The 24315-nt window shown below is 40.5% G+C and overlaps 1 protein-coding gene across 2 annotated transcripts in view; it reads right to left on the bottom strand.

The window, feature by feature from the left end:
• Positions 1-24315, bottom strand: part of MBP (myelin basic protein) — a 90121-nt gene that overhangs the window by 51869 nt on the left and 13937 nt on the right. For both annotated transcript variants that reach the window (XM_013181154.3, XM_066992718.1), the window contains exon 2: positions 8847-8937. In XM_013181154.3, coding sequence (XP_013036608.2) covers positions 8847-8937 — 91 coding nt within the window. The remainder of the gene's footprint in view (positions 1-8846; positions 8938-24315) is intronic.

Genomic DNA, 24315 nt, shown 5'->3' with positions numbered 1-24315 from the left:
ATTTCTGCTGTGGGGCTCCTTGTCAGCACTTAAAGGGGTACTTGTCGTGCCCACAGAACTGAAGTAGGGTGCAAGTGCTGCCAAGGTGTGTGTTTTAGGATGTTAAGCCACACCACAGACAGCTTGCTTGAACTATAGCTTTGAGTACAGACTGGATTTGCTGCCTGACATGGTACTGGAGTCCTGGGGTTTCAGAGCTCTGTGGTACAGAGATGGGAGTGCCAAGGGGAAGCCAAGAGGTGCCAAGTCCCACAGCATTTTCTTGTACTCATACAAACACTCTGCATTCCTTCTTGCTTTCACTCTCCAGCTTTCACACCACCATTTGATTCATTTTCAGTCCTGCGGACACCGTTACAAATGTCATACATTACACCGAAGCACCATTTAGATTGACTCAGCGTAGAAGTAAGAATATTTTGTCAGTGTCACTTGCAATGGGTGTTTACAATTTGATGTCGTTCTCCAGTGTCACAATCCTTTCACAGAGGGCTTTCTGCTGCTCAGCCCTCCCTGTAAGGCTTTCAGATGTACACCCATTACACATCTGCTGGTACTTTCATGAAGAAACAGCTGCTGGCAGAGAGGAGGCAGCTACTACACCCTTCTCACCTCCTTTCCATGCTCTTTGGGCAACAACTTGAGCCTAAAAGGAAGTCCACAACTTTCCATACTCCAGACCACCACCCCCTTTCAGTACTGGAAGGTCAGGTTGATGGATTTTTGGTTTATAAGCTCAACTCGCTATCTCCATATTTTAGTCAAAGTAAATAGAGCTAATTGCAATACTGCCAGTGACTGAAGCTTAAACGGAGGTGTGAGTGGAAAGAACCACTAAGAGCTCCAAGCCAGAACTCAGCCCTATCTAACCCTGACAAGAAATCACAAGGAACTGAAATTTCACCCTATTGATAGCACTCTGGATGGGAAGCACAGACTTAATACTGACCTACTGTGGTTATGAGGGCAAGAAATATTTGCCTCCATACCCCCTTTTCCCACTGACTTCTGTCTTCTGCATCTAGCCAGGACAAAAACTGGTTCAGGATCCCTCCCGTGATGTGTGCTACGGGCAGCCCAGAGGAGCCCAGCCCTGCAGCCACAGGTTATGTTGGGATACAGTCCCTGGCACACACCCTCAGCAACGTGCCTACCTTCAACCAGGATAACTGGCAACTGGAAGCCTGAGGAGAATCCATTGTATTCACACAATTCTTGCAATATGACATGACTTTGGCTGAAAGCAGATATTTTGGATTTGATCCAGGAATTACCCCATGAAATTCCTTAATTCTTATTATGCAGGAAGTCAAAGTAGGTGGCTTTAATACTTTTTTTTAAGACACAAAAGGATTACCAGTCTCAGTTGACGTTTCTGGGCATGTATCCTCATAATAAATTGTACAAAAAAAAAAATCATCACTCTGGTTTTCTTCTAAGCATTACATCAAAAGTGAGTCACATCATAATTAAACTTTAATGACAACATCTGTTTCAGCTAAAAGGACAGAAGAGTGGTTGGCCCGCAGAGGAGTATTCTGCTTTCTTCACTCAAACCAGAACTGAGCATTTATTCAGCCTCAAAAACAAACAAACAAAAAAACCCCACTGGAAATGGGACAACAGCATTATGTCAGCTACCTACCTCAAAATAATGATCTTTCAGAAGCACTTTTAATTCATTTGCAGATAAAATCCTGCCTTAACCAAACTGGTTGGTACATAAGGACCAGTGATGGAGAACACTAAGCAGTCTGTTTCTTCTGTGCAAACAGACCACTGCCCTGGGCTGCAGGCTGCTAACTGGACAAAGACGACAAAATACACTGGGAAAGGGGTAACTTGTTTTCATGGTTAGCTAATTAGCAAAAGGCCTCATAATCACCACGCAGCAGCATGTGACATTAGGCCACCCTCAGCCATCCTAACTTTTACATTCAGACACAATGTGTGCTGTGGATAACAATACTGACTCACTCTGAATAAACAAGGGAAAAAAAATTCAGCAGATCCTGTACACTGTATAGCAGGCATTAAATTCATGAATAACTCAATTATTGAACTGTTATCGTGCTGACAAATTACAGTGAGAGCACCCTGCCAGGCCAGCACTGCTGAAAGTACAGCAGGCATCACTGGCTCAGGTCTCTGCCTTTGCTAATGAATCTAGTAACAAACCCAGTCCCCAGGAAAAAGAGAAAAACCCTACGCTACTTTGATGCCTGCAGCTTGTGCACGGTGCAGATGAGAAAAAAAAAAAAACACACAAAAAAAAAACAACACATGGGATCAGACTTGTTAAAATGGTTGTGCACTAATTTTGTGGCAAACATCAGTGCCATGTTCAAAGCAATTTCATGGGTTTAGATGTTACCGTGGAGCACTACATTAATTTACTGGCATATTAACTAGTTAGATGCCCAAGAGCTACCATTACTGTTTAAAGCATCAAATGGCTGCTAAAAAATAAAAAAAAAAGCTTGAATGCTATTATTATAAAAAGAAAATCCATAAAAATGGGTAGTCACCTAATAAGCCATAACCAAACTACAGAATTCACATCAAAATGCAAATATCTGTACTTTATAAAAGCTTCAAACTTGAAAACAGCAACAACAAAAAAGATCAGCCAACTGCTCTCTCTGAAATCCTGTCTCTCATTTCACCACAACAGTTCTCTAGTGCATAGGAAACAGGGCAAGGTTTCCTACACACAATTTGTAAAAAGTGAAGATCTTAAAAGAACAAAATTTCAACCCTTTCCTTGAAAAAAAAGCTTTAGGTGGGCACAAAAATGCACCAAAAGGAAAGGTACGAGCAGTATTTATTTCCTACTTCTGAGATGCAATCACTACACAAAAAATGCAAAACAACTTTTTGTTGAAATGCAAATCTATCCTTTCCAGCTCAGAAAATTATTCCAGTCTTTCTGGTGTCATTTTGATAAACCAGTGGTCTCTGGCAGGTCAAGTCTTGCAACAAACTGGGAAAAAGAAAAAGACAATGAGGACAATGCGGACAGCTTGAACAACAGAATGATTTTCTACCTTATAATGAAAAACTACAGAATTACAGAAAACTACGAAATTCCCCCATTTCCCTCTCATGCCAGAGGGAATAACCGCACCATGGTTATAACACCTATTTTAGGACAATCTGCTGTCTCACTGGACTGATTTTCTTCTTTCATAGAGTCACTGAACCATTTAGGCTGGAAAAGACCCCTAAGGTCATCTTGTCCAACCTTTAACCCACCACTGCCAAGCCCACTGTTAAACCATGTCGCTAAGCTCTATATCTACATGTTTTTTGTAAGACCTCCAGGAAAGGGATGGTGACTCAACTACTTCCCTGGGCAGCCTGTTCCAATACTTCACAACCCTTTCAGTGAAGGAATTCTTCCTAATAGCCAACCTAAACCTCCCATAGCGCAACTTAAGGCCATTGTTTCTCTTGAAAAACTTTGAAAGTTAAAATTTAAACTCATATTCATGTTATTTTTCATCTGAGCTCCCCTATTTTTGGTATAAATTTGATACAGAGATTAGAGTTGGACAGGTAAAGCAAAGTGGGCTAGTGAATGAAATAAGGGTTGAGGAGGGGGCAGGCCTGGCATTACCTCCTTGATGAGCCAGTACTTCTGCAAATACAGCTGGACAAGCCAAGACACCAAAATTTGAGCATCGCAACCAACCCCAAGCAATTTACTATGAGGACCAGCTACAGCTGTATGATACCGTTTAAAGCTATCCACAAATGTCCCTCTGTGGCTGGAAATCAGCTTGCCATTATTTTGCATTAAAGTCACAGCCTGTGTCCTACAATCAACCGTGTTTACAACAAGAGAAGCTTCCTAGTAAGAAGGTCACTGAACGACAGTAACACCCAGCTTTTAGCAAGTTCTTGACACTACCACATCACCTCCCGAGAAAGGGATCACGCAGCCAGGAGATGCTAAAGACTTTCCAGCTCCTTCTTTAGCATTTTGCCCCTTCCCTTTTTAAATAGGGGATTGAAAAGCAAAAAAGAACTCAAAAAGCAATAGCGACAATGCCTACGCCTGTCAAAACAAATGGCAATCTCATGGAGACAGAAGTTCTCCCACCTGCGCAGGGTTAGACAAATATACACAGGAGTTTAACGTGTAGGACAGAGCAGCGGGTGTCAGCATAAGCAACGAATCACGGTTAGTCGGGGTCACTGTGGGATTGTTCTGAATGCACAGTATCGAGCTACATCCCTGAGCTCTGCACACAAAACCTACCTCAGGATCTACCAGCACTGCAGTTGAAGCTGGCAGAACGATAGATGGTGCTTCGTTCAGTGCCACCTGGCCATATGCAGAATAGAGCCTACCTCCTGCTCAAGTAAAAGGGGGAAGAGAGCTCCACAGTTCTGATATTTTCAGGAAAAAAAAAAAAGTTAATTTTGCCTCTTTAAAAACAAACAAACAAAAAACACGAAACAAACCACCAAAGAAAAACACAGTGCAACTCCATGCTGCAAGATCCAGTAGGGATGACTGGAAAGCACTAAGCCATGGGAAACCATGGCCCCTTCCCCAGGTACCATTTTAGAACTGACCTCAGTAAAGATGAAACTTTCCTGTTTGAGGATATCGCGACTTACTGTATCTTGAAAAGTTAGCAATGAAAAGCTGAAGTGTGCTATCAAAGAAAACATGCTGTCAACGTATCACAGTTCCCCCTGAGAGAATTTTTCCTTACGTGTAATTTTATGCTTGTTTAGCCCAGTAGGAAGAACTTTTCTGTACAAACCTGCTTTTGTCCAAGTTAATGAATTAAGAGATTGCACCAAAAGAAGGTACAAACCCCCTAGTCAGGATGACAGACAGTTTGGCCCCCTGCTTTTGCCTCACAGATATAGAGTCACAATGGATCTAATAAACTTCTGAATTATCCAGAGATAGTTTATGGTCATCTTTGGAAGCAAAGCCAGCAGTCACCTCCTGATCCATTTCTTTAAACACGCAGTACTCTACCCAGCAATATTTTATCTCTCTCCTGTACTGAGTCATTCACGATCCTTTCCGAGTACATACTGGTTTCAACAGAGACCATGTTGACTACGTGCAAGTTCAGCAGAAGTTTGTAGCAGCAGGACAGCACAGTTCTAGATCACAGATGCATATTCAGTGTAGAACAGACAACAGAACTCTGTTGGGTGTCACAAGGAAATCCTTTCAAAGGCCAAACAAAACTAACTCTTGTTAATTCAGAATTTGATAGTTACACATACCATTATCATACAGACTAGATTCCCTTTCTCTTACCCTTATGCTCCATCTCTCCACTCTATCTTTTTGTATTAAAAGTTCATCGCTGTTGAGAATTAGCTCTCCCAAACAGTACAAATCTGACTTTTTTTTCCCCCTTTTTTTTTTGTGTATAAAGGATCTGGAACAATGGGGCTCCATTGCTGCTGAGGGCATTTCAGCCATATGGCAGCATAAAAATTTAGTAGTGAAGGACAACTAAAGACAAAACCCAAAACAAACGAAAACATCCTCCAAAATGATAGTTCCCGAATGCAACTCATGAAGAAGAAAACAGACATTCATGTTCACTCACCAGGGGCCCCTCCACAGTAGTGGATCAATCTTTACTTGTATTTACAGAGAGCACTATTGGGTCTAGCACACTTGAAAGAGATAGCCACACTTGGTTCTTTATCACCACAACACTTTTAATCGGTAATACTGTGTTTGCCTCCAAAACCATACCCAGCTGGTAAGGACTGCAGAAACCACACTTTCTCTAGAAGCAAGTATTTCCAAAAGAAACACTGACATATTCAAGCAGTACAGCTCCCTCAGATATCCTCAGTGTACAACAGCCTCTAGCACTTGCACATATTCCACGCTGTCGACAATACAGAGGGTTCCCTTTCCCTGATAAATCACCTTGTCACCTGGCCCAAGATAATACTAACCTTGGAGAGGGGGAAGATAAAGAGATTTCTGCCTGCTTTGCTCAGGCGGTCCGGGTGCTCCGGGGGCTGCTGGGGACTGGCAGTTGCTGCCACCGGGTGGCTCAGTACAGAGGGACAGCCACAGTGATTTCAGGGGTCCGGACTCCTCTGGGTGCCCGCTGTGCGCTCATGCACAGTAGTACAACACGAGTCGAGGTGTGAGACCCCCCTTTGCGAAGGGAGCTCGGTGGCTGTTTCAGGCTGGAATTGAATCCTTCGCTTCCTTGTGCTAACCTTTCTGTAGGGGGTGGCATTGTCCAGATAAAGCTAGGGAAAGTGATCTTTTGCGCAAAAGAAAGCACAGAAGACGGTGATGTATGTGAAAAAGGAAGGCTGCGCTGCAGCCTCCCAAAGAGGCTGGAGGCTATTTAAAATTCCTAGGAAGAGGGTTTCTAGTCAAAGCTGAAGCTATAAATTAAGCAACTCCTGGTGCATACTTGACACTCATTATAATTAGCATCACGAGGGAGAAAAAGAAGAAAGAAATGAAGGATGGCTTGAAATAGATCAAGACAGGGAGAGTAAGTGAGCAGGGCCTGTAATCTAACCATTTAAATCACAGGACAACAAATTCCTCACCTATGGAGAGCTGTCTGAAGCTTTTCATTTATCTTCTATACACTGGATATGAATCTCTTAACAAATTGCCCAGAAAGGGCAGGGAAAGGCAGTTACGTACAGCAGTGCCATTCTTGGAGACATAAAACTTGTAGCTGCAAAAAATGTCTTCCCTGACTCTCAGGGAGTCTCACACTAAAGTGACTGCCTTTGCACCTTCAGCCTTTGATTTCTTCACTGCACAAGGGTCAACAAGAACAAGATTACAGACTCTATTTGCACCATACTTGCCAGTTCTTTCCAGCCAGTTTTCGTCTAATTTTAGAAAGCAAACCAGCCAGACTTCATTTGTAAATGGTAAAAGGGTTGATACAAGATGCTGACCGTTTTTAGAGCTGGAAAGAAATTTTCGTTCTTGTATTGCCAGCTTAGCAAAGGTTGATCACTGGCTTATCTTAGATAAGCCATTCAGTTCACAGATTTAGAACATGGAAATATTTCACAATTTGTTAGTAAATCATTAGCTTTAAAGAACATGTAGGACACTGCCTGTTGACCTTCTAAAATTAGCAAACGAATTTGTACTGAGGTTATTACTCTGTACTGCGCAGTGATCACTGGACAATAAATTTAAACATACCAATGGTGAACTTCATGTTTTTAATTCCCTAAACCCCCCTGTTTTCTTCTCTCTCTCTTTTTTTTTTTTTTTTTAGTTTCACAGTCCCCATATGTGATAAGTGCCACAGGTTTGAACAACTAACTGCTGGTTTAGTTCACTCCTATTTGGAGCTAGTGATCACATTAAAGAAGAGGTCTCAGAGCCTCAGAGGCATTGTTTAAAAGCCTGAGAATTCACTAGTAGGAAGAAGTAGACTGAAGTCTCCCTGCTTTGCTGTCTCCATCCGTCTCACCAGAGGAGCACTAGAGAGATCTGAACCGAGAAAGGGCGCAGTTTGAAGCGGGCTTTATACAGTGCCGTGGGGCGCTGTAACCAGTAGCACTGGATCTGCTGCAAATAACTGGTGGAGCAGATGTAGAGGAAATGAGGTAAGAGCCTCGCCACTAAGTTAATAAAGTTGAAACCTAGTTCTTATGTCCACTTAAGTCCACTTGTGGATTCTTCAGCCACTGGCATTGTGTGATCAGTGTTGGAAGAATTCATGCTAGGAATTCAGGCTCATGTGCTAATCACGCTACATTAACTCATAGAGGAAAGATGATTTTAGCCCAAACCAGTTTAAATGGACATGCATTGTTTCCACATATAGTAAGAAAAATTTAGTTATACACCCTCCACTCCTTTTGTACCTAGAAAGAACAAAAATAATTCCTTACTGTATACATAAATAGTTGAATCATCCAAAATTTTAAGCTAGTCAGCCTTAATAAAATCCACGTGACTTTTGCAGATGTAGAATTTCCACTCCAAAATGTAATGGAGCTAAATATTACATTAACTGACACATCTTCAGCGTTTCCTGCGTTAACTTTTGACTACTTTTTTTTTTTTGTGGATTTCCACTACCATAAAATCCACATAAAGTTGGAAAAACGAAGGTTTCATGCTATTTCTCCCAGTCTTACTTCAGAAGAAGAGGCCAAAAATAGTCTTGTTATTCGATATGAAAGCTATCAGCACAACCCGTGAAAAAAAATCACAGCAAGAGGAACTCATCTAAAATCTAGGCCTCCAAGCATCCTCATGTGTCATCAGACAGTCAGTCTATCCTTCTGCCACAAAATGAACTCTCTTATATCAGTTTACACAGTTACTTGTCTAACCTGTTTGTAAAGGCCAGCAATGATGAATCTCCACACTTTCTAGATGACGCATGCCAATGTTTCAGTATTTGTTTTAGGATTCCCCTAGCCAACATTTAATTGAGTCTTTCTGCAATTTAAAGAAATGACTGCTTGTTCTATCCATCAGGGACAGAGAAAAGTTCATTTTTCCTCTCACCGTATACATCTTTAACTTTGTTGAAGACTTGCATTCACTCTTTCTCCTCTATAGTAACCAACTACAAGTTTTTCTTCAGAGGTGATATATTTCAGACCTTTGATCACTCTTTGTTTATTTCTTCATCCTTTCCTCCACCTTTCCACATCTCTCTGGAGCTGTACTGCCCATACTCAGGTAGATGACAAGGATTTTAAAGGAGTTATTTCTTCTGTTTTTCGGAGAGAGGAAAAAAAAAAAAAACACCACAAAAAAAAAAACAAAGCCACACCAACAAAAAACACACAAAACCAAACAGGTCAGGTAACATTTTCCAATTGTCTGAATAACTCACCAAATACTTCATTGTCCTCTGAAGACTGCTGTGTTAGTCTTGCTGCTTTTGGACTCTCTTTAGCTGCCTCTTCCACCTTGGTTTCAGCAATCTGTAACAAAAAAATTTCTTCAGATTAGGTCTTCTAAAGTCATCAACCAGAAACATTTTTCAAAATTCTTAATTGCAAGAATTCTTAATTGTGCAAGAATTCTTAAGTGAAAACAGAAGCATTAACAGTGAGGGTTTTGGTATCTTTAGAATTTCTTATATATGTTTTGTAAAACATTGAGGGAAAACATTCTCAGGAAACACAGACTTTTTTTTTGGTCTGTGTTGAGTTTTTTCCTCCCTTTTTTTTCCCCTCTACTTTCCAGTCATTTGTTCTCAAGTCTAAATCATTGTATTTTCTCTGCTGTTTCATTATGAAACATTTTCACCACTGTCTTCCTTGCACCTCTACTTAATTTAAAGTTAAGCAAAACTCTCCCAATAGACAAGCATGGCTACATGTCCTACAACATACTTCTCCTTCCAGTTGATACTTTGTTTTTTTGCGTTATAGCTAAATAAAAGTCTGTACAATTTTTAGCGAGGTTCTTTTTCCAAATAGGATGAGCTTTTCCTGCAAACTCTAAGGTCATACCATAGCACTAATGGTGATGCTGTTAGTAAAATTACCAATGTGCCTGACTGTGACATGTTCTCACATGCCATTGCCTCCTCCTCTCTAATGCTGTATTTTCTTCCACAATGAAAGAGATTTAAAATTATTTCCCATGTGCACAATGAAAAAAAAAAAAGACAAGAAACTGGGACTGGGACACTAACAAAAGTAACATTAGAGCACAGAGGATAACTTGGTTGTGTATGTGCGTGTAGATGATATTTACACATATTCAAAACAAAGCTGGGCATCTTTGACATGTTGCTCAGGTGCCTGTCTACGAAATTTGCTTTACTTGTTTATTCACCAAACTCACTGGAGAGAGAACTGAAGTGAAATTCTAATGTCAGTGGCAAGATTCTCACTGAGCTCAAGTTTGTAATGTGCCTACCCATCACCAAAGATCTAGTCTTTGAAAAAAAAAATAAAAATGTTGTTATCAAATAAGACCAAATCCAGTCCATTTTAAGTTGGGATGGGTGAGGGGGGGACGGGGGGGGGGAGGGGAAGAGAGGGGGAAGCAACACAGAAGAAATGGCATTTCTAATATTAATTTACCAAAAGTGTTTACCTAGAATTTTTCTAATCTAGTTCCCTGTCAAACATCTGACTTGGACTTTTGAGTTTCCACTTGAGATTATTTTAATAAATTTCTCAGTGACAGAAGAAGGTTCTGTAACAAGAGCTTTCCACTCATTCAGCAATAAGGTCACCTTTACTGCTATCTCACACTTACTGAGTAGCAACTAGCAATAGCGAGTACATAACAGAGCAGTTCACAATTCACCCCCTTATTTTACCCAAATTACCACCATTTATATTTAAATCACATTAAAACAGCACTACAGGACATAAAATGCAGGCCTAAAAAAGACATCTAAAATGAGTAGAATAAGAGCAAGATCTTTAAAAACCATGACAGGCTTCTAAGTTTCCATCTTTCCTTCTCATACTTTCTTTCTTTCTAGTGACATCTTCCAATGTTGACTTAGTGAGCCAACGGATCAGAAGACAGTGCACAAATATTTCTCCTTACAAAGCAAAGGTAACTGAGATAGAGAGAGCTACAGTTGCTTGGGAGCAGCCATCCTCAAGTCTTTAACCACTGTACTGACCATCTGAAGCACAAGCACTTACCTGTTTCTGAAAAAAAATTGCCAATTAGCTACGTAGTGCTAGACTGGCTCCAAAGACAAGACAACAGCTTCAGAATACAGACTGCCGGGATTCAAAGCATTTCATCCCCTATCTAGAAAAGACTGAAACCTGCGCTAGAAAAGCCCTAATCTGTCAAACACTGAGTTTCAAATAGTTACATTGCTATTAAAACCAAACAAAAAACATCACACCACTAAAACTGCAACAAAAGAAGCCCCCTTGTGTTTTCAAAATGTTTTACTTTGGTACCCAAAAGAAATGTATATGCATGCTTGCAGCAATGCAGACAGTAAACTGCATACATGGTCAGCTCTTGAGTGATGGATATCAAGTGACTGATGTGATACTAAATATTATTGGAAAGAGTTAACTATGAACTGGGAAAGAAAAAGAGGAATGTAGAATGCCTGTGTTTTTGAAAGGGCAGATACTGCTCTATTCAAGTACACATTCATTTAGAAGACTTTTTGTAATGTTTTGAAGAAATCACCTTTGTACAATTTATAATTTCTGCCTTACATTTTGGAAGTGCTGCTATACAGTCCATGAGAAATACTAGTTCTGCCCTCGGAATTGCAGCACACTTCCAAACTGTAAGCAGTCTCTTATTTCCCCTTGTTAATAACTGCACAGCAGATAAAAGAAAACAGTTTGACTAAGTCTGTCAACCTTCCTAAACCACACAGCAGTTGAACTTAGGGCACAAAAACTCAAGAGACTTCCAAGCCAGACAGCAAGCTTTGTTGGAAAAAAAGAAGAAAGCAAGACTCAGGAAGCCTAATGGTGTCACAGTAGCAGCAGACAAGAGTTAAGAAAAGCAGAAACAAGAAGAAAGGGAGAAACTGTGCTTCAGAGGAAAGGACCTGTAGAAGAGAAAGGATTCTGCACTCTTTTGAGGTACCGAACTGAACATCCCAAGCAGAAAATCCATCAACTATGAATCTCAAAGCTGAGGAGACAGTTTTAGCAGATGTTCACCTCAGTTTGTGTTAACTAGAACTAGTGTCCCTCAGGAAGATGGTCACAAACCAGCAATGAGTACACTGAGAGACAACTGGCTTTAGACAAGCGACTTCGTGATCAGCACAAATGCTCGAGCCCTGTCCCCGTGGCTATCCTGTGTTAGTTGCAGTGTGCAGGTGCTGTCCAAGAGGCATGTGCCAAGGCCCATGGTGCCTGTACTGGCTTACAGAAACAGTAGAAGCCACTGGCTCAGTAACCTATGTATTAAAGTTGGGCTCTCCATCCTATTTTCCTTGCACCATAGCAAACAGCAACTCAGTTACATCATTTTTGTAAGAGATGGAGACCAGCCTTCTACTGTGAAAAAAGCAGAAGAAGGCATCTGCTACAGCAGTGAGCCAAAAAGCAAAAAGCTCCCAACCAGTGTGCCATCATGGAAAAGACAAAATTCATGCAATTAGATGAGCAAATCAAGTTCAGGGCTCTCCAAGATGAAGGGGACAACTGAAATTGTCATCAGAGCTATTGCTCCAGGTTGTGCAAAGATAGTGCTTGTCAGCTCAAGTTTTGGGTGTATTCCATCATACCTAGTGTACCGTAAAGCTGGAGGAGGGAGGTTGCTATTCTCTGTGCTCTGGTTCCTCTTAGGAAATGGTTGAGTCTGCAACTTGCTGCAAGACATCAAGAGCAGCAGCAACAAAACAGCTGGTACTCACAGACAGTGCCTAGGAGTGAGTTGTCACACCGTGTTCTTTCTAGGGAGACATTCGCATCCATTACTCTAAAAACATGTTTTTGGCATTCTCAGGAAAGCTAGAAAGACAGAGCCCTGAGATATTTTGGGTTGAGTTAAATCACCGGGGAAGACTACATAGCAGCTGCGTTGCCTGCTCCCTGGATGAGCTATGTTGTCGGCATTGACAGATGTCAGCTCCAAGATGTCAACAGGAAAGCTGCCTGAGAATGTTAAGTCTGAAACATGACAGTACATGGCTGGATGTAAGTCTCTTTGGCATGGCTCCTTACACATACAAAAAAGGCTAACTTTAAAAAGATTTCTTTTGCTTTATTATTTGCACCAAAAACTTACATGACATATTGTTACTGGCATAGCTAATATTTTACTACCAAACATGATACAAGAAAAATCACTGCAAAGGAGCAATTGATGATCCAGATTCTCTAAAAACAATTTCTATTCTAAAACAGATTTTAAAAGGCAAGATATAAGCCGGTTGTTTAATTCTTTCTTCCAGTGTCCTGAAAGTTCTCGAGTATCTCAATCCTTCCAACCAATAAACAGAAAGTGAAAACATATTCCTTTACACTGCCTGAGCTGTGCCAGGATGGATTCATTACCTACAGTTATAAAGTGCTTGTGGCGGGTTGTAAAATAAAGGCCCTTTGTACCTATCATAGCAAATGTAATGCTATCTAGATCTGACTTGCAGGTTCAGCACTCACCGCAATTTCAGGAGCAACTGGCAAAATAAGTTTATTTTTATAGGATCAGTTCCCCAGAACTATAGATTACATCAAATTTAGGTTTACATATTTAAATAAAGTTCACAGTAACTCCGTCTCTCTCTCTATCCAAAGCATCACCACAAAAATTTGCTTCAAACCAGAATTCAAGTAAAGTCTCCTGTGATGAGAGATGTGCTCTGCGTGTGCTTAGATGCTTTCCTGAAGCAAGGCCTCCGACCTGCACTTCGGGGAAGTGAGAAGGACTCCCCCATCTCTGCAGGTGCTCCAACATCAGAAGAGAAACTGCAAAGCTCATTACCAAAGCACAGTGGAGTTGCATTTCTTTAGGGAATCAGGCCACTCTTGGTCCAAAATGCTATAAAACAAGCAAACAAAAAATCTAAAGCAGGAAGGTAGCACCTAATTTATCTTAACAACAGGTCACAGCAAGCTGTCACAGCCCAGAAATACTTGTACCATTTTACAAAGCAGTTGTAAAATAAGATGTGTGTGTACACTGTAACTGCATATATGTGAATGTGTATATATAACAGCTGCTCTTGACTCAACTTCAATAAAACTGAAACCTGTGTTATAATTTGCTATAAGACACTTTTGGCCCAGTTTCCCATTGTGGCAGATCACCAGTTCCTTGAGACTCAGTTTACCTGCTTTCCATCACATTTCATACATCCCATCATGTCTCGAGTGAGCATCACAGTCTCCATACTAAAAAACATTTCACAATTTTTTATATGTAAATATACAAATAACTGGCAGCTATCAAAATATTTGCCACAACCAATACTGATATGAAAATCATGTTCTGGCTATGTACACACACATTAGTGCAAAAAGCAAGGCTTGTTTGTATTTTGCTGCTATCGGTGCCTATTTAGAGGATCTTTAACAAAATAGGAAATATTAAGAAAGGCTGAGTTACAAAGCTGAGTGTTCTGCAGACACTACAGTAGCAGGCCAGGTTAAAATACACTGTTAAGCATATTGCATTTACCAAAGCAGCTCATTTGCTCAAGAAAACATAAGTCTCGGAAGTGAAAAGTTGTACTCTTGAGTACTGAAGCCAACTTTTTAAGCTCCCTTGCCATTTTGCATACTAGTTAGGAACAGCTTGTTTCTTTTCCTTTAACCATAAAACTGTTACTTGAGGACTTCATTTTGCAAAGGAAAAACACAGACAAATCAAAACTTCTCATCAGAAACCAAACAAGCGTTCAAGCGAAATTAGTGTTTTATCCAAGAGAATTAAAGAAATCTGTGAAATCCTATCCAAAGTAGACTTTTGTGTTGTCTGTGCTGACATCCACCCCTGCCTTGTACAAGAAATTCTGTACTCTTATTATGTGCTCAGACGGTCTGCTTAGCACCAACCCAAAGGCAGAAAGGAAAATATACTTAAGTTTCCTTTATTTTTCAGTGCCACACTGACATCAGAAGCTCTAATTGCAGTAAAACACCACAGGCTGTGGATATCCATCTCTCTCCAGCATATCCATCTCTCCATTTCTATCTGTCCACAGCTGTTACTTTCCCTGCATGTAACTCCCCAAGACCCAGCAGAACTCAGGGCATAATAAAACATTTGATTCCTCCTCTACAGTAGATTTAAAATTATTTAAGATAAACAACAGACACCACCCCAGAAGACAGACAAAAGTTTCTAGCAGACAAAAACAGATTTGACTGGCAATGAGCCTCCATTTTGGAAGAATAGAAAAAGCATAAGTCGCTGCAGGCAATAATAATCTTAATAATGCAAATTGTATCCATAGCAGTAAATCATACAACTCCAGACACAGCTAAAGAACTCAGCAAACCATCCCTGATATTTCACTTCTGCAGTGATATTCACCTAATTTCTCTAACATAAGGCTGCCTTTCATTGAATAATCACATAATGGATATATGATTTCAGGTGACTGTACACCTTCAGGACATTATATACTTTGCCTCTTCTCAACAGAGCTAACTGACCTTCCACAGAGTTCCTGGGGAAGAAAAAAAGTAAATTTGTAAATGATAGATATGTGCTGCTTCACAATGTGATGGTAACATGATAGAGAGGCACATACCAGTAAGTCTGAAATGCATGAATATTTCTCTAAATAACAAATACAGCTGAAATGGGCAAGAATTACCTCAGTCACTCTTAACAGGGGTAATTTTCTTTGTCACTATCGCCTCGTGTTCTGCATCACTAGACTAAGTGCTAACAATAGTGCTATCAGGCAAGTCTCATTAGAACGAGTCTGAGAAAAGTTCCTTATTGCCTCCTCAAAGACCTCCATCAGTCTCAAAGATTTTAGCTCCTGTTCATTGGGAGGAACATTACAGGTGCTGCTTAGCACAACCAAGCAGACCCTGCGGACAACCCTGTGGACAGCAGGAACTCGAGGCACGCTGCCTGGCACGAGATCTTCTCTACCTGGATTAACGAATGTGTTCTAGCATCTTCCTGAAGTCCACCATTAATTCCTCTTGACTGTGCAGATCCTTCATCACACCTGCCATTAACATGGAAACTGACATACATATTAGGAAGCATCCCGTTTGTTACACAGAACCTGAACGGTGAATCTTAACAGTGCCACGGTGGTTAATTCCTACCCCCTTGAGCAAGGCTACTGCCACTACACACGACATGGTTATGCCAGACTGAAGTTGGGTTTGTGCTAGCTCCACAGCTTCAAGTTCTCAACAATACTCCAGGGAGCTCTGATATCAGCTCCTTCTTCATTCCCCACCAGACGTGAAAATGTTTCATAATTTTCCCAACAATTTTCAAATAAATAAAGTACTCCCTCAAACCGCAACTAAATCAGCCATTATCTCCAGTTTTCTGGTAGACCTTATACTCTCAGTACAATTTTCATTTCTACAGGTTCTTTATATCCCGCTTTGGAAACACAATACTTAAAATATCCTCTATTCAACAACTTCTATACGGAGTAGTTATTCTTACATACCTCTGTGTTTGTCAAAATCTTATTCAAGATATGAGGCGGCAGAATGAAAAAGTGACAGAGAGGTGAGGGGAAGAGAGAGAAAGAGGGAGAGTCTTCCAAGGAGAGATTTTTGGCACTCAGCTTCAGTGCTGGGGCTGCTTTTGTCACCAAATGGAGAATTTCAAAAGAAGTTTCAAATGAAAGGATCCCATCACTAACCCTCAAGATAGACTTGAAAAAGGACTGAGATGCCTCAAACACATTGTCCAAGTCATTGAAGAAATGCACTGAGTCTGTTTAAAAACCCTAAGATACTAAGGGTTGCAATAAGTAGTACCGAATTCCATCTAAAAAATATTGTTATGTTCCCCATTACCAGTTCTGCACTATTTTGCTGTTTGCTTCCATTTATGAAGGACATTTTAAAACTGTTTTTGTTCAGGGACAAGTATTTACCAATTGGGTTATGGCCTTTACTAGTCCATAAGGTATTCCCTGGTGCTAGGATGGAGGTTCAGGCATGCAATAGGGAGAAAATAAAAATAAGTGATTACATTACTGTGCCCTCTCCACCGGCACAAGCTAATTGCATCTGGGAGAAAGGTGCTAAAATGACAGAGTTTATTTGGGAAACAAACCAAAACAAAAATAATCCCATATAAAGATTAAGGTTTTCACAACAATTCTGTGAACTGAAAAAAGAAAACACCCAAACCCACGTATCCTGTGAGGAAAAACTTATGTGAGCAACCTCTTACTACTCTGCAGGTCCCCGAGACGCGGGCAGTATCGGCAATGCTCCCAAAGCAGCACAGAAATCGCAAAAACAAGTTAAGACAAGGCAGAAGAACATGCTCCAGGTCAATATTTTCAATTTGAAGCAAGAATCCTGTCACGTGTCTTTTACTCTGTGCAACACCAGGGCTGAAACCATGCACAGGAAGCCTGACTGTGACTCACGCCCGCTGCAGACAAGCACAGACAGAGAAGTGAATTGCTGTTTCCTCTGCCGATCCCACCCCGATCAGCCCCGGCAGGGCGACAACCCCCCAGCTGTACAAAAGGCGCAGTGGCACACGCAATACCAAAGCGTCAAGATCAATACAAGGACCTAAAAGTGCACTTGGAAATACACTGGGTTTCGATAACCTCCAGAGCACTTGACCTGAACGTAACGCTATTAAAGCACAGATGCTCCCCGCTCCGATCTGAGGCGCTTTTCCTGAAGTGGAAAACACGCGGACGGGTGCAGCTCCTGCCCTAATGGACCAGAGAGGAGCTATAACAGCACTTGATCAGCCAAGGCAGAAACAACAGGCACTTCAACTTCAAGCAAATAGCTAATCTCTTGTCACCAAAGGCGCTCAAGAAGGTTTCCAGAGTAGTCTGAAGAGCAATAGCCATCAATACCCACGCTTTCCCAGTCCACTCACCATCTTTATCCCACCTGGACTGAGTATTTGCCAATTCACTCTCCTTTGAACATTCATTTTAGCCCCACGTTGAGGAAGTACAAATATTTCACTCCTTTTTTCCCTGAAAAAGACATGGTTTAAGTCTAAAATGCTATGTTGATGGTGCAGCCTGCAATCTCTTTCCCAAATACATCGAACACGGGCAGCATTGAACCCCACTGGATGGGTAATTTTCCAGTGCCACCATCACTGACGTCCTTCTGAAGGGCAATAATAAAGAAAAGTACACAAAACCAATCCTGTTTCCTTCTGCTAGTGAAACCACTCATACATGCTAGCATTCTGATAAGATCTAAAAAGAATGAATAGGGATATCTGATAAACCAGAAGAAAACAAGTCACCTAAGCATCTGAATACACCCAAGCTAAAGGCACAACAGAGATGCAAAAACTAGCAACTAGTGAAAGAACAAGAAACAACAGAGAAAAATAACCAAAACTACAAACATTAAAAAAAAATACAAACTAAATTCACTAGTCAGGGACAGAGGATTAAGAATATCTTGTTTTTCAGGCAAAACTTCCCTTTCAACCTTGTACTCTGAACTTCTTGTATCATGGGTTTGAGTTTGGCAATTGGTAATGAATAAAAAGCAAAACATTTGTCATTGCCCAGACTCTTTGAGATCCTCAGCCTTGAGTCCTCCATCGGGGGATTGACTGTGGCCGTAGGGCTGCTGATTTGCCCCTCTGAGCCACAGGAAGCGAGACGTGAGGCGAAGCAGGTGGCAGCGAAGCACGATGCAGGGATACCGCACCGCATCCCGCAGTGCTACAAAGCCACCTCAAAGCAGCACCACAAGGATTTCACCTGTGTGCTCCTCTGGAACAGCAAAGGGGCTGAAAATGTGTAGCCAAATCAAAATTTTTTTGCTTCCTCCCATTACCTGCAAGGAAAATATTTTATATGGACCTGAAGTACCAAAGCAGATTTCAGGCAGGCTGTGAGCTGAAGCATAACTGTGTCAGCTAGGCACACAGAGAAAGAAACAGCTCCTGACAACAGCTGAGCTCTGCGCAGTTCCCCAGCACCAAACCAGACTTCAGGCAGGCTAGAATTTCACTTTGGGAATTTTATTCTTACTTCCATCACAGACAAGTAGCAGTCCTTCAGGGTGCAAAATGAAGATGACAACATACACTTAGAAGTCATTTCTCTACACAATTGAGGGTGGGCTTTACCGAATAACATGAGTGTCTTTTTAGTGCTTGCTCTGTATTAAGAAGGTACAAATAAAAAACAAACACACACACACACACACAAAAAACAACACTAAGAAGGGTAGACATTTAAACAACTTTTTCAGTGTTCTACCTGCAGTGATACATTAGACTAATCCAAACCCCTTCTGAGTTTAATATCATGAGTAGAAACCATGCCTGGAAACAACTTCCACCAAACACCAATAATGGACTATCAACTTGTATTTAATTTAATTTTCATTTCCCAAGTTCTAGCTCATGAGGAAAGAAGACTCAGAAACTGCTACGTAAAAGCATTTTAGATTCAAAATTACATTCCTTCAATTCCCTGAAACATACCAAGACATTTTCATCATTTAAAAAGTAGGCTTTACTCTTGCTTGCCAAGAATTAAAAGAATTAGTTGTAACACCTAGCAGTTAATATTAGAAGGGAATTTTTCTAATATAGTGATTTTGAGGGAAGACTATTTTCACTGCTTTGGATCACTTGGCAGTCTCTAGTCTTCATATTTATTTCTAGGACAAAGCTAGAAATTTTATATCGAAGTTGCCTGATATTACAATATATTTACCTAAAAAAAAATAGCAGGGACACTTCCCACTAGACTAGGTTCTTAAGTCTTATTACAAGATGTTGGGTTATTTTATTTATTTATTTTTATTTGTATTTATCATCATGAGGGAGAGCACATCGAGAAAAATAAAGTTTTGTCTTTTCAACTGGCAAGATGTTTTAACCCAGAAAAAATGATGTTTCAGCTCCTCGTTGGGGTGTAGCCCCCTCACTGCCCAGCCATGTGTCCTCCCTCGGGCCAGGAGAGAAGCTGCCATGAACAAGCCACCGATCACAAGGCCTTCATACATTCCTGCCTATCCAGACAAAACACAAAAGGTTGGGCTAAATAACTGAATGGCACAACTATTTGATGTAAATAGCTCGATATTAAATTCAAGATGTTGAAAGAATCTGAGTATTGTTACACCGTGCTCCTGGAACGAGCTCAGGTCCTGAGAGTAGTGCAAATAAATGCACAAACAGCACTTAAAAGACAGTATTTTCAAATGTCAAGATTTATGGGGTTATATTCACCAAACAATCAAAACACAATTTTCCAAATGTAAATAGTTTTTTGGTTTTGCTTTTCTCAGATAAGAGTTGTGAAATACAGCTGGCACGGCAGCAAGGTTTTGTAGTTGAAGGAAGCTGATAAAGGCACAAAATAGCCTGCGTAATGGTAACAAATACTGCTATGATGCCTTTCAACTCCCACTTAAGGAAACTAATACAAACAGGCACACACTCTATTCACTTTGAGAGTATATGGCTTTGTAAAAGACCTCCAGAACTGAAGCTTAAATCATCAGCACTGAATAGCGATCAGGCAAGGCCAAACAACACGAGCAGGGAAATGGTTTCGTGCAGGCGGTCTGGTTTCTCTGTTCTCTTCTCCTTCCTCATTAAATCGGAAAGCTACAACTCGGTTAAAACAATCAAACAAAAAAGCACAGTAACAACAAAAAGATGGTGAAAAAGAACAAAAAAGTTTTCATCAATAATGGTTCCTGTAAAACATCCTTTATTCTTTTGTGGCATAGGTTTCCCTCTCCTTCAAAGAAATCCAGTAAACAGATTCACTCACATTCCTCTAGCACTAAAGTGTTTAAAAATACAAAATATATCAAGTTAAGAGAGAGACTTTGTCCATCAATTCTTAGAAACATCAGTTGTCATACGAGGCAATTAGCAGGAAGTAAAAGAAAGTTTAAATTAAATGCTAAATTTTGACACTAACTCCCTTTTGAGAAAGCCACACCACTGTCCGAAGGATCCAGACACCTGCAGTCCCACTATGGGCCCAAATCTGGCAGACCTTCTCAGCAGGCCATTGCAAGTCTCTCAAGTGTTAGCCAACTGTTAAACCTGTTAAACTGTCAATGAAATTTAAATATAACTCCTTACCAGGACACAGAAAAATATCTAGATTTTTCATGTTTAGGGAAAATCATCCTAGAGCCAAAGAACTAGGTATACTGAAGTGTACACACTCCTACTTTTCTGAATATGACATTAAGAAAACAATTTCAGAAAGCTGATTACAATCAATTTACGGTTTTGCCTAAGGCATGTTAAAAGCAGCAAAACAATGATCCCTTCCCCATGTTCCCTAGTTACTTTTTTAACCACAAAATGCATGCTCTGAAGAAAGGTTTAACTGATTTCTGAAATATTCTAGCTGTCAGTCATTTTCCAGAAGCTGTCTAAACAGAACCTGAAAGACTGTCATAAAAATTACAATAAATAACAAAATGATACACCTAATTAGCACTAAAACACTACAACACAACCCGGGAGGATCTCAGAAAAATTAACCCAAAGCAATCCACCCCAGCAAGAAGGAAAAGCTACACCAGATGACCCCAACATGAGGAGAAACGTTCAGTTTTGCTGGAACAGAAGGGCAGACCTTCTGAGATGATTGTTTCCCTTTGCCAATGTTTATATGCACAAGATCATGGTCCATTATTATTATCTTCAGAGAGGAAAGCTAGGGAGCTGGCTCTTCAGCCATCCCATAGGTTCTCTCAAAGCCTTCAGCAAGCAGTCGGAGAGGGCCATCACAGATCTCTCTTTTGGCAAGAGCTCGGAGGAGGTGGGAAGTGTGACATTACACAGAAGTTGATATTTTCTTCTTTGATGGCTTCTTCAGAAACAAGCAATTTCATGATGCAGCCAACAGTGAGAGTCGTAACTCTTGGGACTCTATGCAAGAGGCTCTGCTGAACTCACCATTAAAGCCTACATGTTTTTTCACGAAGGTCACAGCAAAATTTGTCAACCACCACTGTGTAAATGGCATTATGTCAATGATTCATGTAAAAAGTTACCTCTTCCCCTGATTTTGCTTGCAATTCTGTGATTTTATTTTCTAAAAGCAGAACGAGTGAACAATGCTTTCCTCCGTGCTTTAAACCAACACAGAGGCACTCTCACAAGAAATACTGTGCAGAGTTACAATCGCACCAATATGACTGGAAGACAAATGGGCCATTGTAGTATGTGTACAAAGCTAACAAGCTGAAACACTAAACTGCATGTCCAGTAACTGAACTTTCACATCTCAGAATTGAATAACAAAGTCCTAGAGGCAAAACGTACTTTGGAAAAAAAACAGAAATGATTGTATAGCCAAAGGTGCCTGGAGAGATGACATTTTAATTGTTTATTTTCAGGCAACTGTTCAATCAGCGTGTAAACGTTTAAACTGGCATTCAAATCGCACTGACCCTGGTCTAGCAACAGCAAGAAAAAGAAAAGAGAGGAGCAAAGGTTAACAAATGGCACAGGCCAATTTCATTCCTTGCCACACAGTTGGTTTATAGGGGTCCCTTAAAGCACAAAGCAAGCTACAAGACATTAGGATGCAGTTTCATTCAGCAGCAAGAGTACAGGAATGTTTATGCAGCTGTGAGATAAATACACTTTAATGAGTTCATATTTTAAACCTGATCAGAGCCCCTGATCTCAGTGGGGCTTCCAGACATCATACAGAGTATCAGTCAGAGCTTGAACTCTGTGCGATCTGGCTACCAGGCCGCTAAGCAATTTGTTGTATCAGTTCCACCATCACCTTCAGATATTGGAGCCCTCCTCTGCAGCCCACCTACACCCTAATGTAGCCCAGACTGTCACATGCAGATGTGAATTACTCACATATGCAATCTTACTTGTGTTTATCCAAACTTCAGTAAAGTTATGTGGATAGTTTCTACCATGACTTTGTGATTTGTTATGCAATGAGTACAGGTAAAATGTTGCATTTTTTCCTACAGATCAAGAATTCGGTACATTCCTAACTCTCAGAAACAGTCACCTTGAGTCAACTTATTTCTACGTACCACAATGAGCCAGTGGTAAGACAAACCTTGAGAGCCTGAGGAAATGACTCACCCAAATCTCTCACTTAGTGCTTCCTCAGTCCCAGGTGACACCTGATTCATCAGCAAATACACACTATTACGTGGAAATCGGGGAGGTTTGCCTGCATATATGATTGCTTCCATTTAAGCACACCAAAAACACCCTAAGATCAAAAAGCATTTTTCAAAAGTGTCTTCAGATGTCCAATATGGTAAGATACATGTTCCATAATATAAATGTTTCATAAGGCTGTTTTCATACCTTTTGAAAAGTGTGAACAGATAATCTAATCACCAAATAAGAAACACACCATCTGTACTATGCACAACCCTATTCTTCATAAGCATATTTGTTTTAATTTTGGTTTGGATTTGTTTTTTAAATGCCCCCCCCCTTCCCTTTTTTTTTTTTTTTTTTTTTTTAAGTAAACAGCTCACAGGGGCAGTGTTTGTTTTTTTTAAAACAGTTGTAACTTTAATTTTCCAAATGTAAAGTCAAACAAGACACCAAACCTTGTGAAAGACTAGGCAATGGAAATTTCCAATTGACTGTAAAAATAGAAGTCCACCTTCTGTACTACCAACGTAAAGAAATCCCAGTGTAAAGAAATCCCAGAAGTGATGACAATAAAAGGCTCTTGCTCACGTATAGACAGGAGAAACGGTAATACCAGTAATATGGCCACACCTATGAGCAGCCACTTTTTCACTTAGTGAGCCAAAAAGCAAATAGAAACTGGCGTTTAAAAAGATGATTCAGTTTATCAGATGCTGATAATGAGGAACTAATGAGGTTCCAATAAAAACTCTCTGTACCTTCATGAGAACAAAAGTATCACGGTGGGGGAAGATGGGAACACAGACATACCTGCGCCATGCTGAAATTCAAGAGCTATATGTTAAAAATGCAAGTTTCCTATTTTGCTTGTTGTGCTTTACCTAAGTATTACTTTTGCAGCATCTCTACTCATCCTTCAGGCAGGAGAACTTGTTCTTCTCCCCCTCAACTTCCACTTTTTTTTTTTTTGTTGCTTGTTTTTAATTTATGGCCTAATTTTCAGATCTTTTGTGAAGTTGTACCCAGCACCCCTCTTTCTAGCAGGAAGATTTCAAGCAAGCAAGGATCATCACCCAACTAGAACATATGCTTTATGCCTCTTCTCTCCCTTTTATATGCATTTGTCTTGAAAGAAAGAGGACTATACACGAGTGAGCAACTCATCTCCACCGTTTTGTTTTGTTTTACCATGTATCCCAAAGTGCAGTACTTTATTGGGCTATAAGAGACTGTTAAAGATAGGGTACATTCTGTTCTCAATAGAAACACCTGCATGAAAAGTGAAAGGTAAAGTGAGAGCCATACTTAATAAATTGTATTTCAAATGCTTAGCTCTTTATATCTTTTTGTTAAAAGCAGATGACCGAACAGCTTTAAGGGTAGCTGTTTCCATGAGTGAAGAAGGTGGGTGGGAACAGACTGCTTGGATATGCCACACGCACCCAGTGTCTGACCAGCCTGAGAGTCTCCTGTGGTGAAATGACTGCTTCAGTGAAGATGGGGAAAACCACTGGTGGTGTGTGCCCTGCTTTTAGCACAGCCTTTTTGACACCAACTCCCACAGTCTGCCACTCTCCTCAGCCAACAGGTGAAGATAAGGTTTGGGTAGGTGG

The sequence above is a fragment of the Anser cygnoides genome, chromosome 2 (genome assembly GCF_040182565.1).
Source record: "Anser cygnoides isolate HZ-2024a breed goose chromosome 2, Taihu_goose_T2T_genome, whole genome shotgun sequence".
NCBI lineage: Eukaryota > Metazoa > Chordata > Aves > Anseriformes > Anatidae > Anser > Anser cygnoides.
The sequence above is the reverse complement of the archived record's forward strand: the minus strand, read 5'-3'. Positions and strand labels throughout refer to the sequence as shown.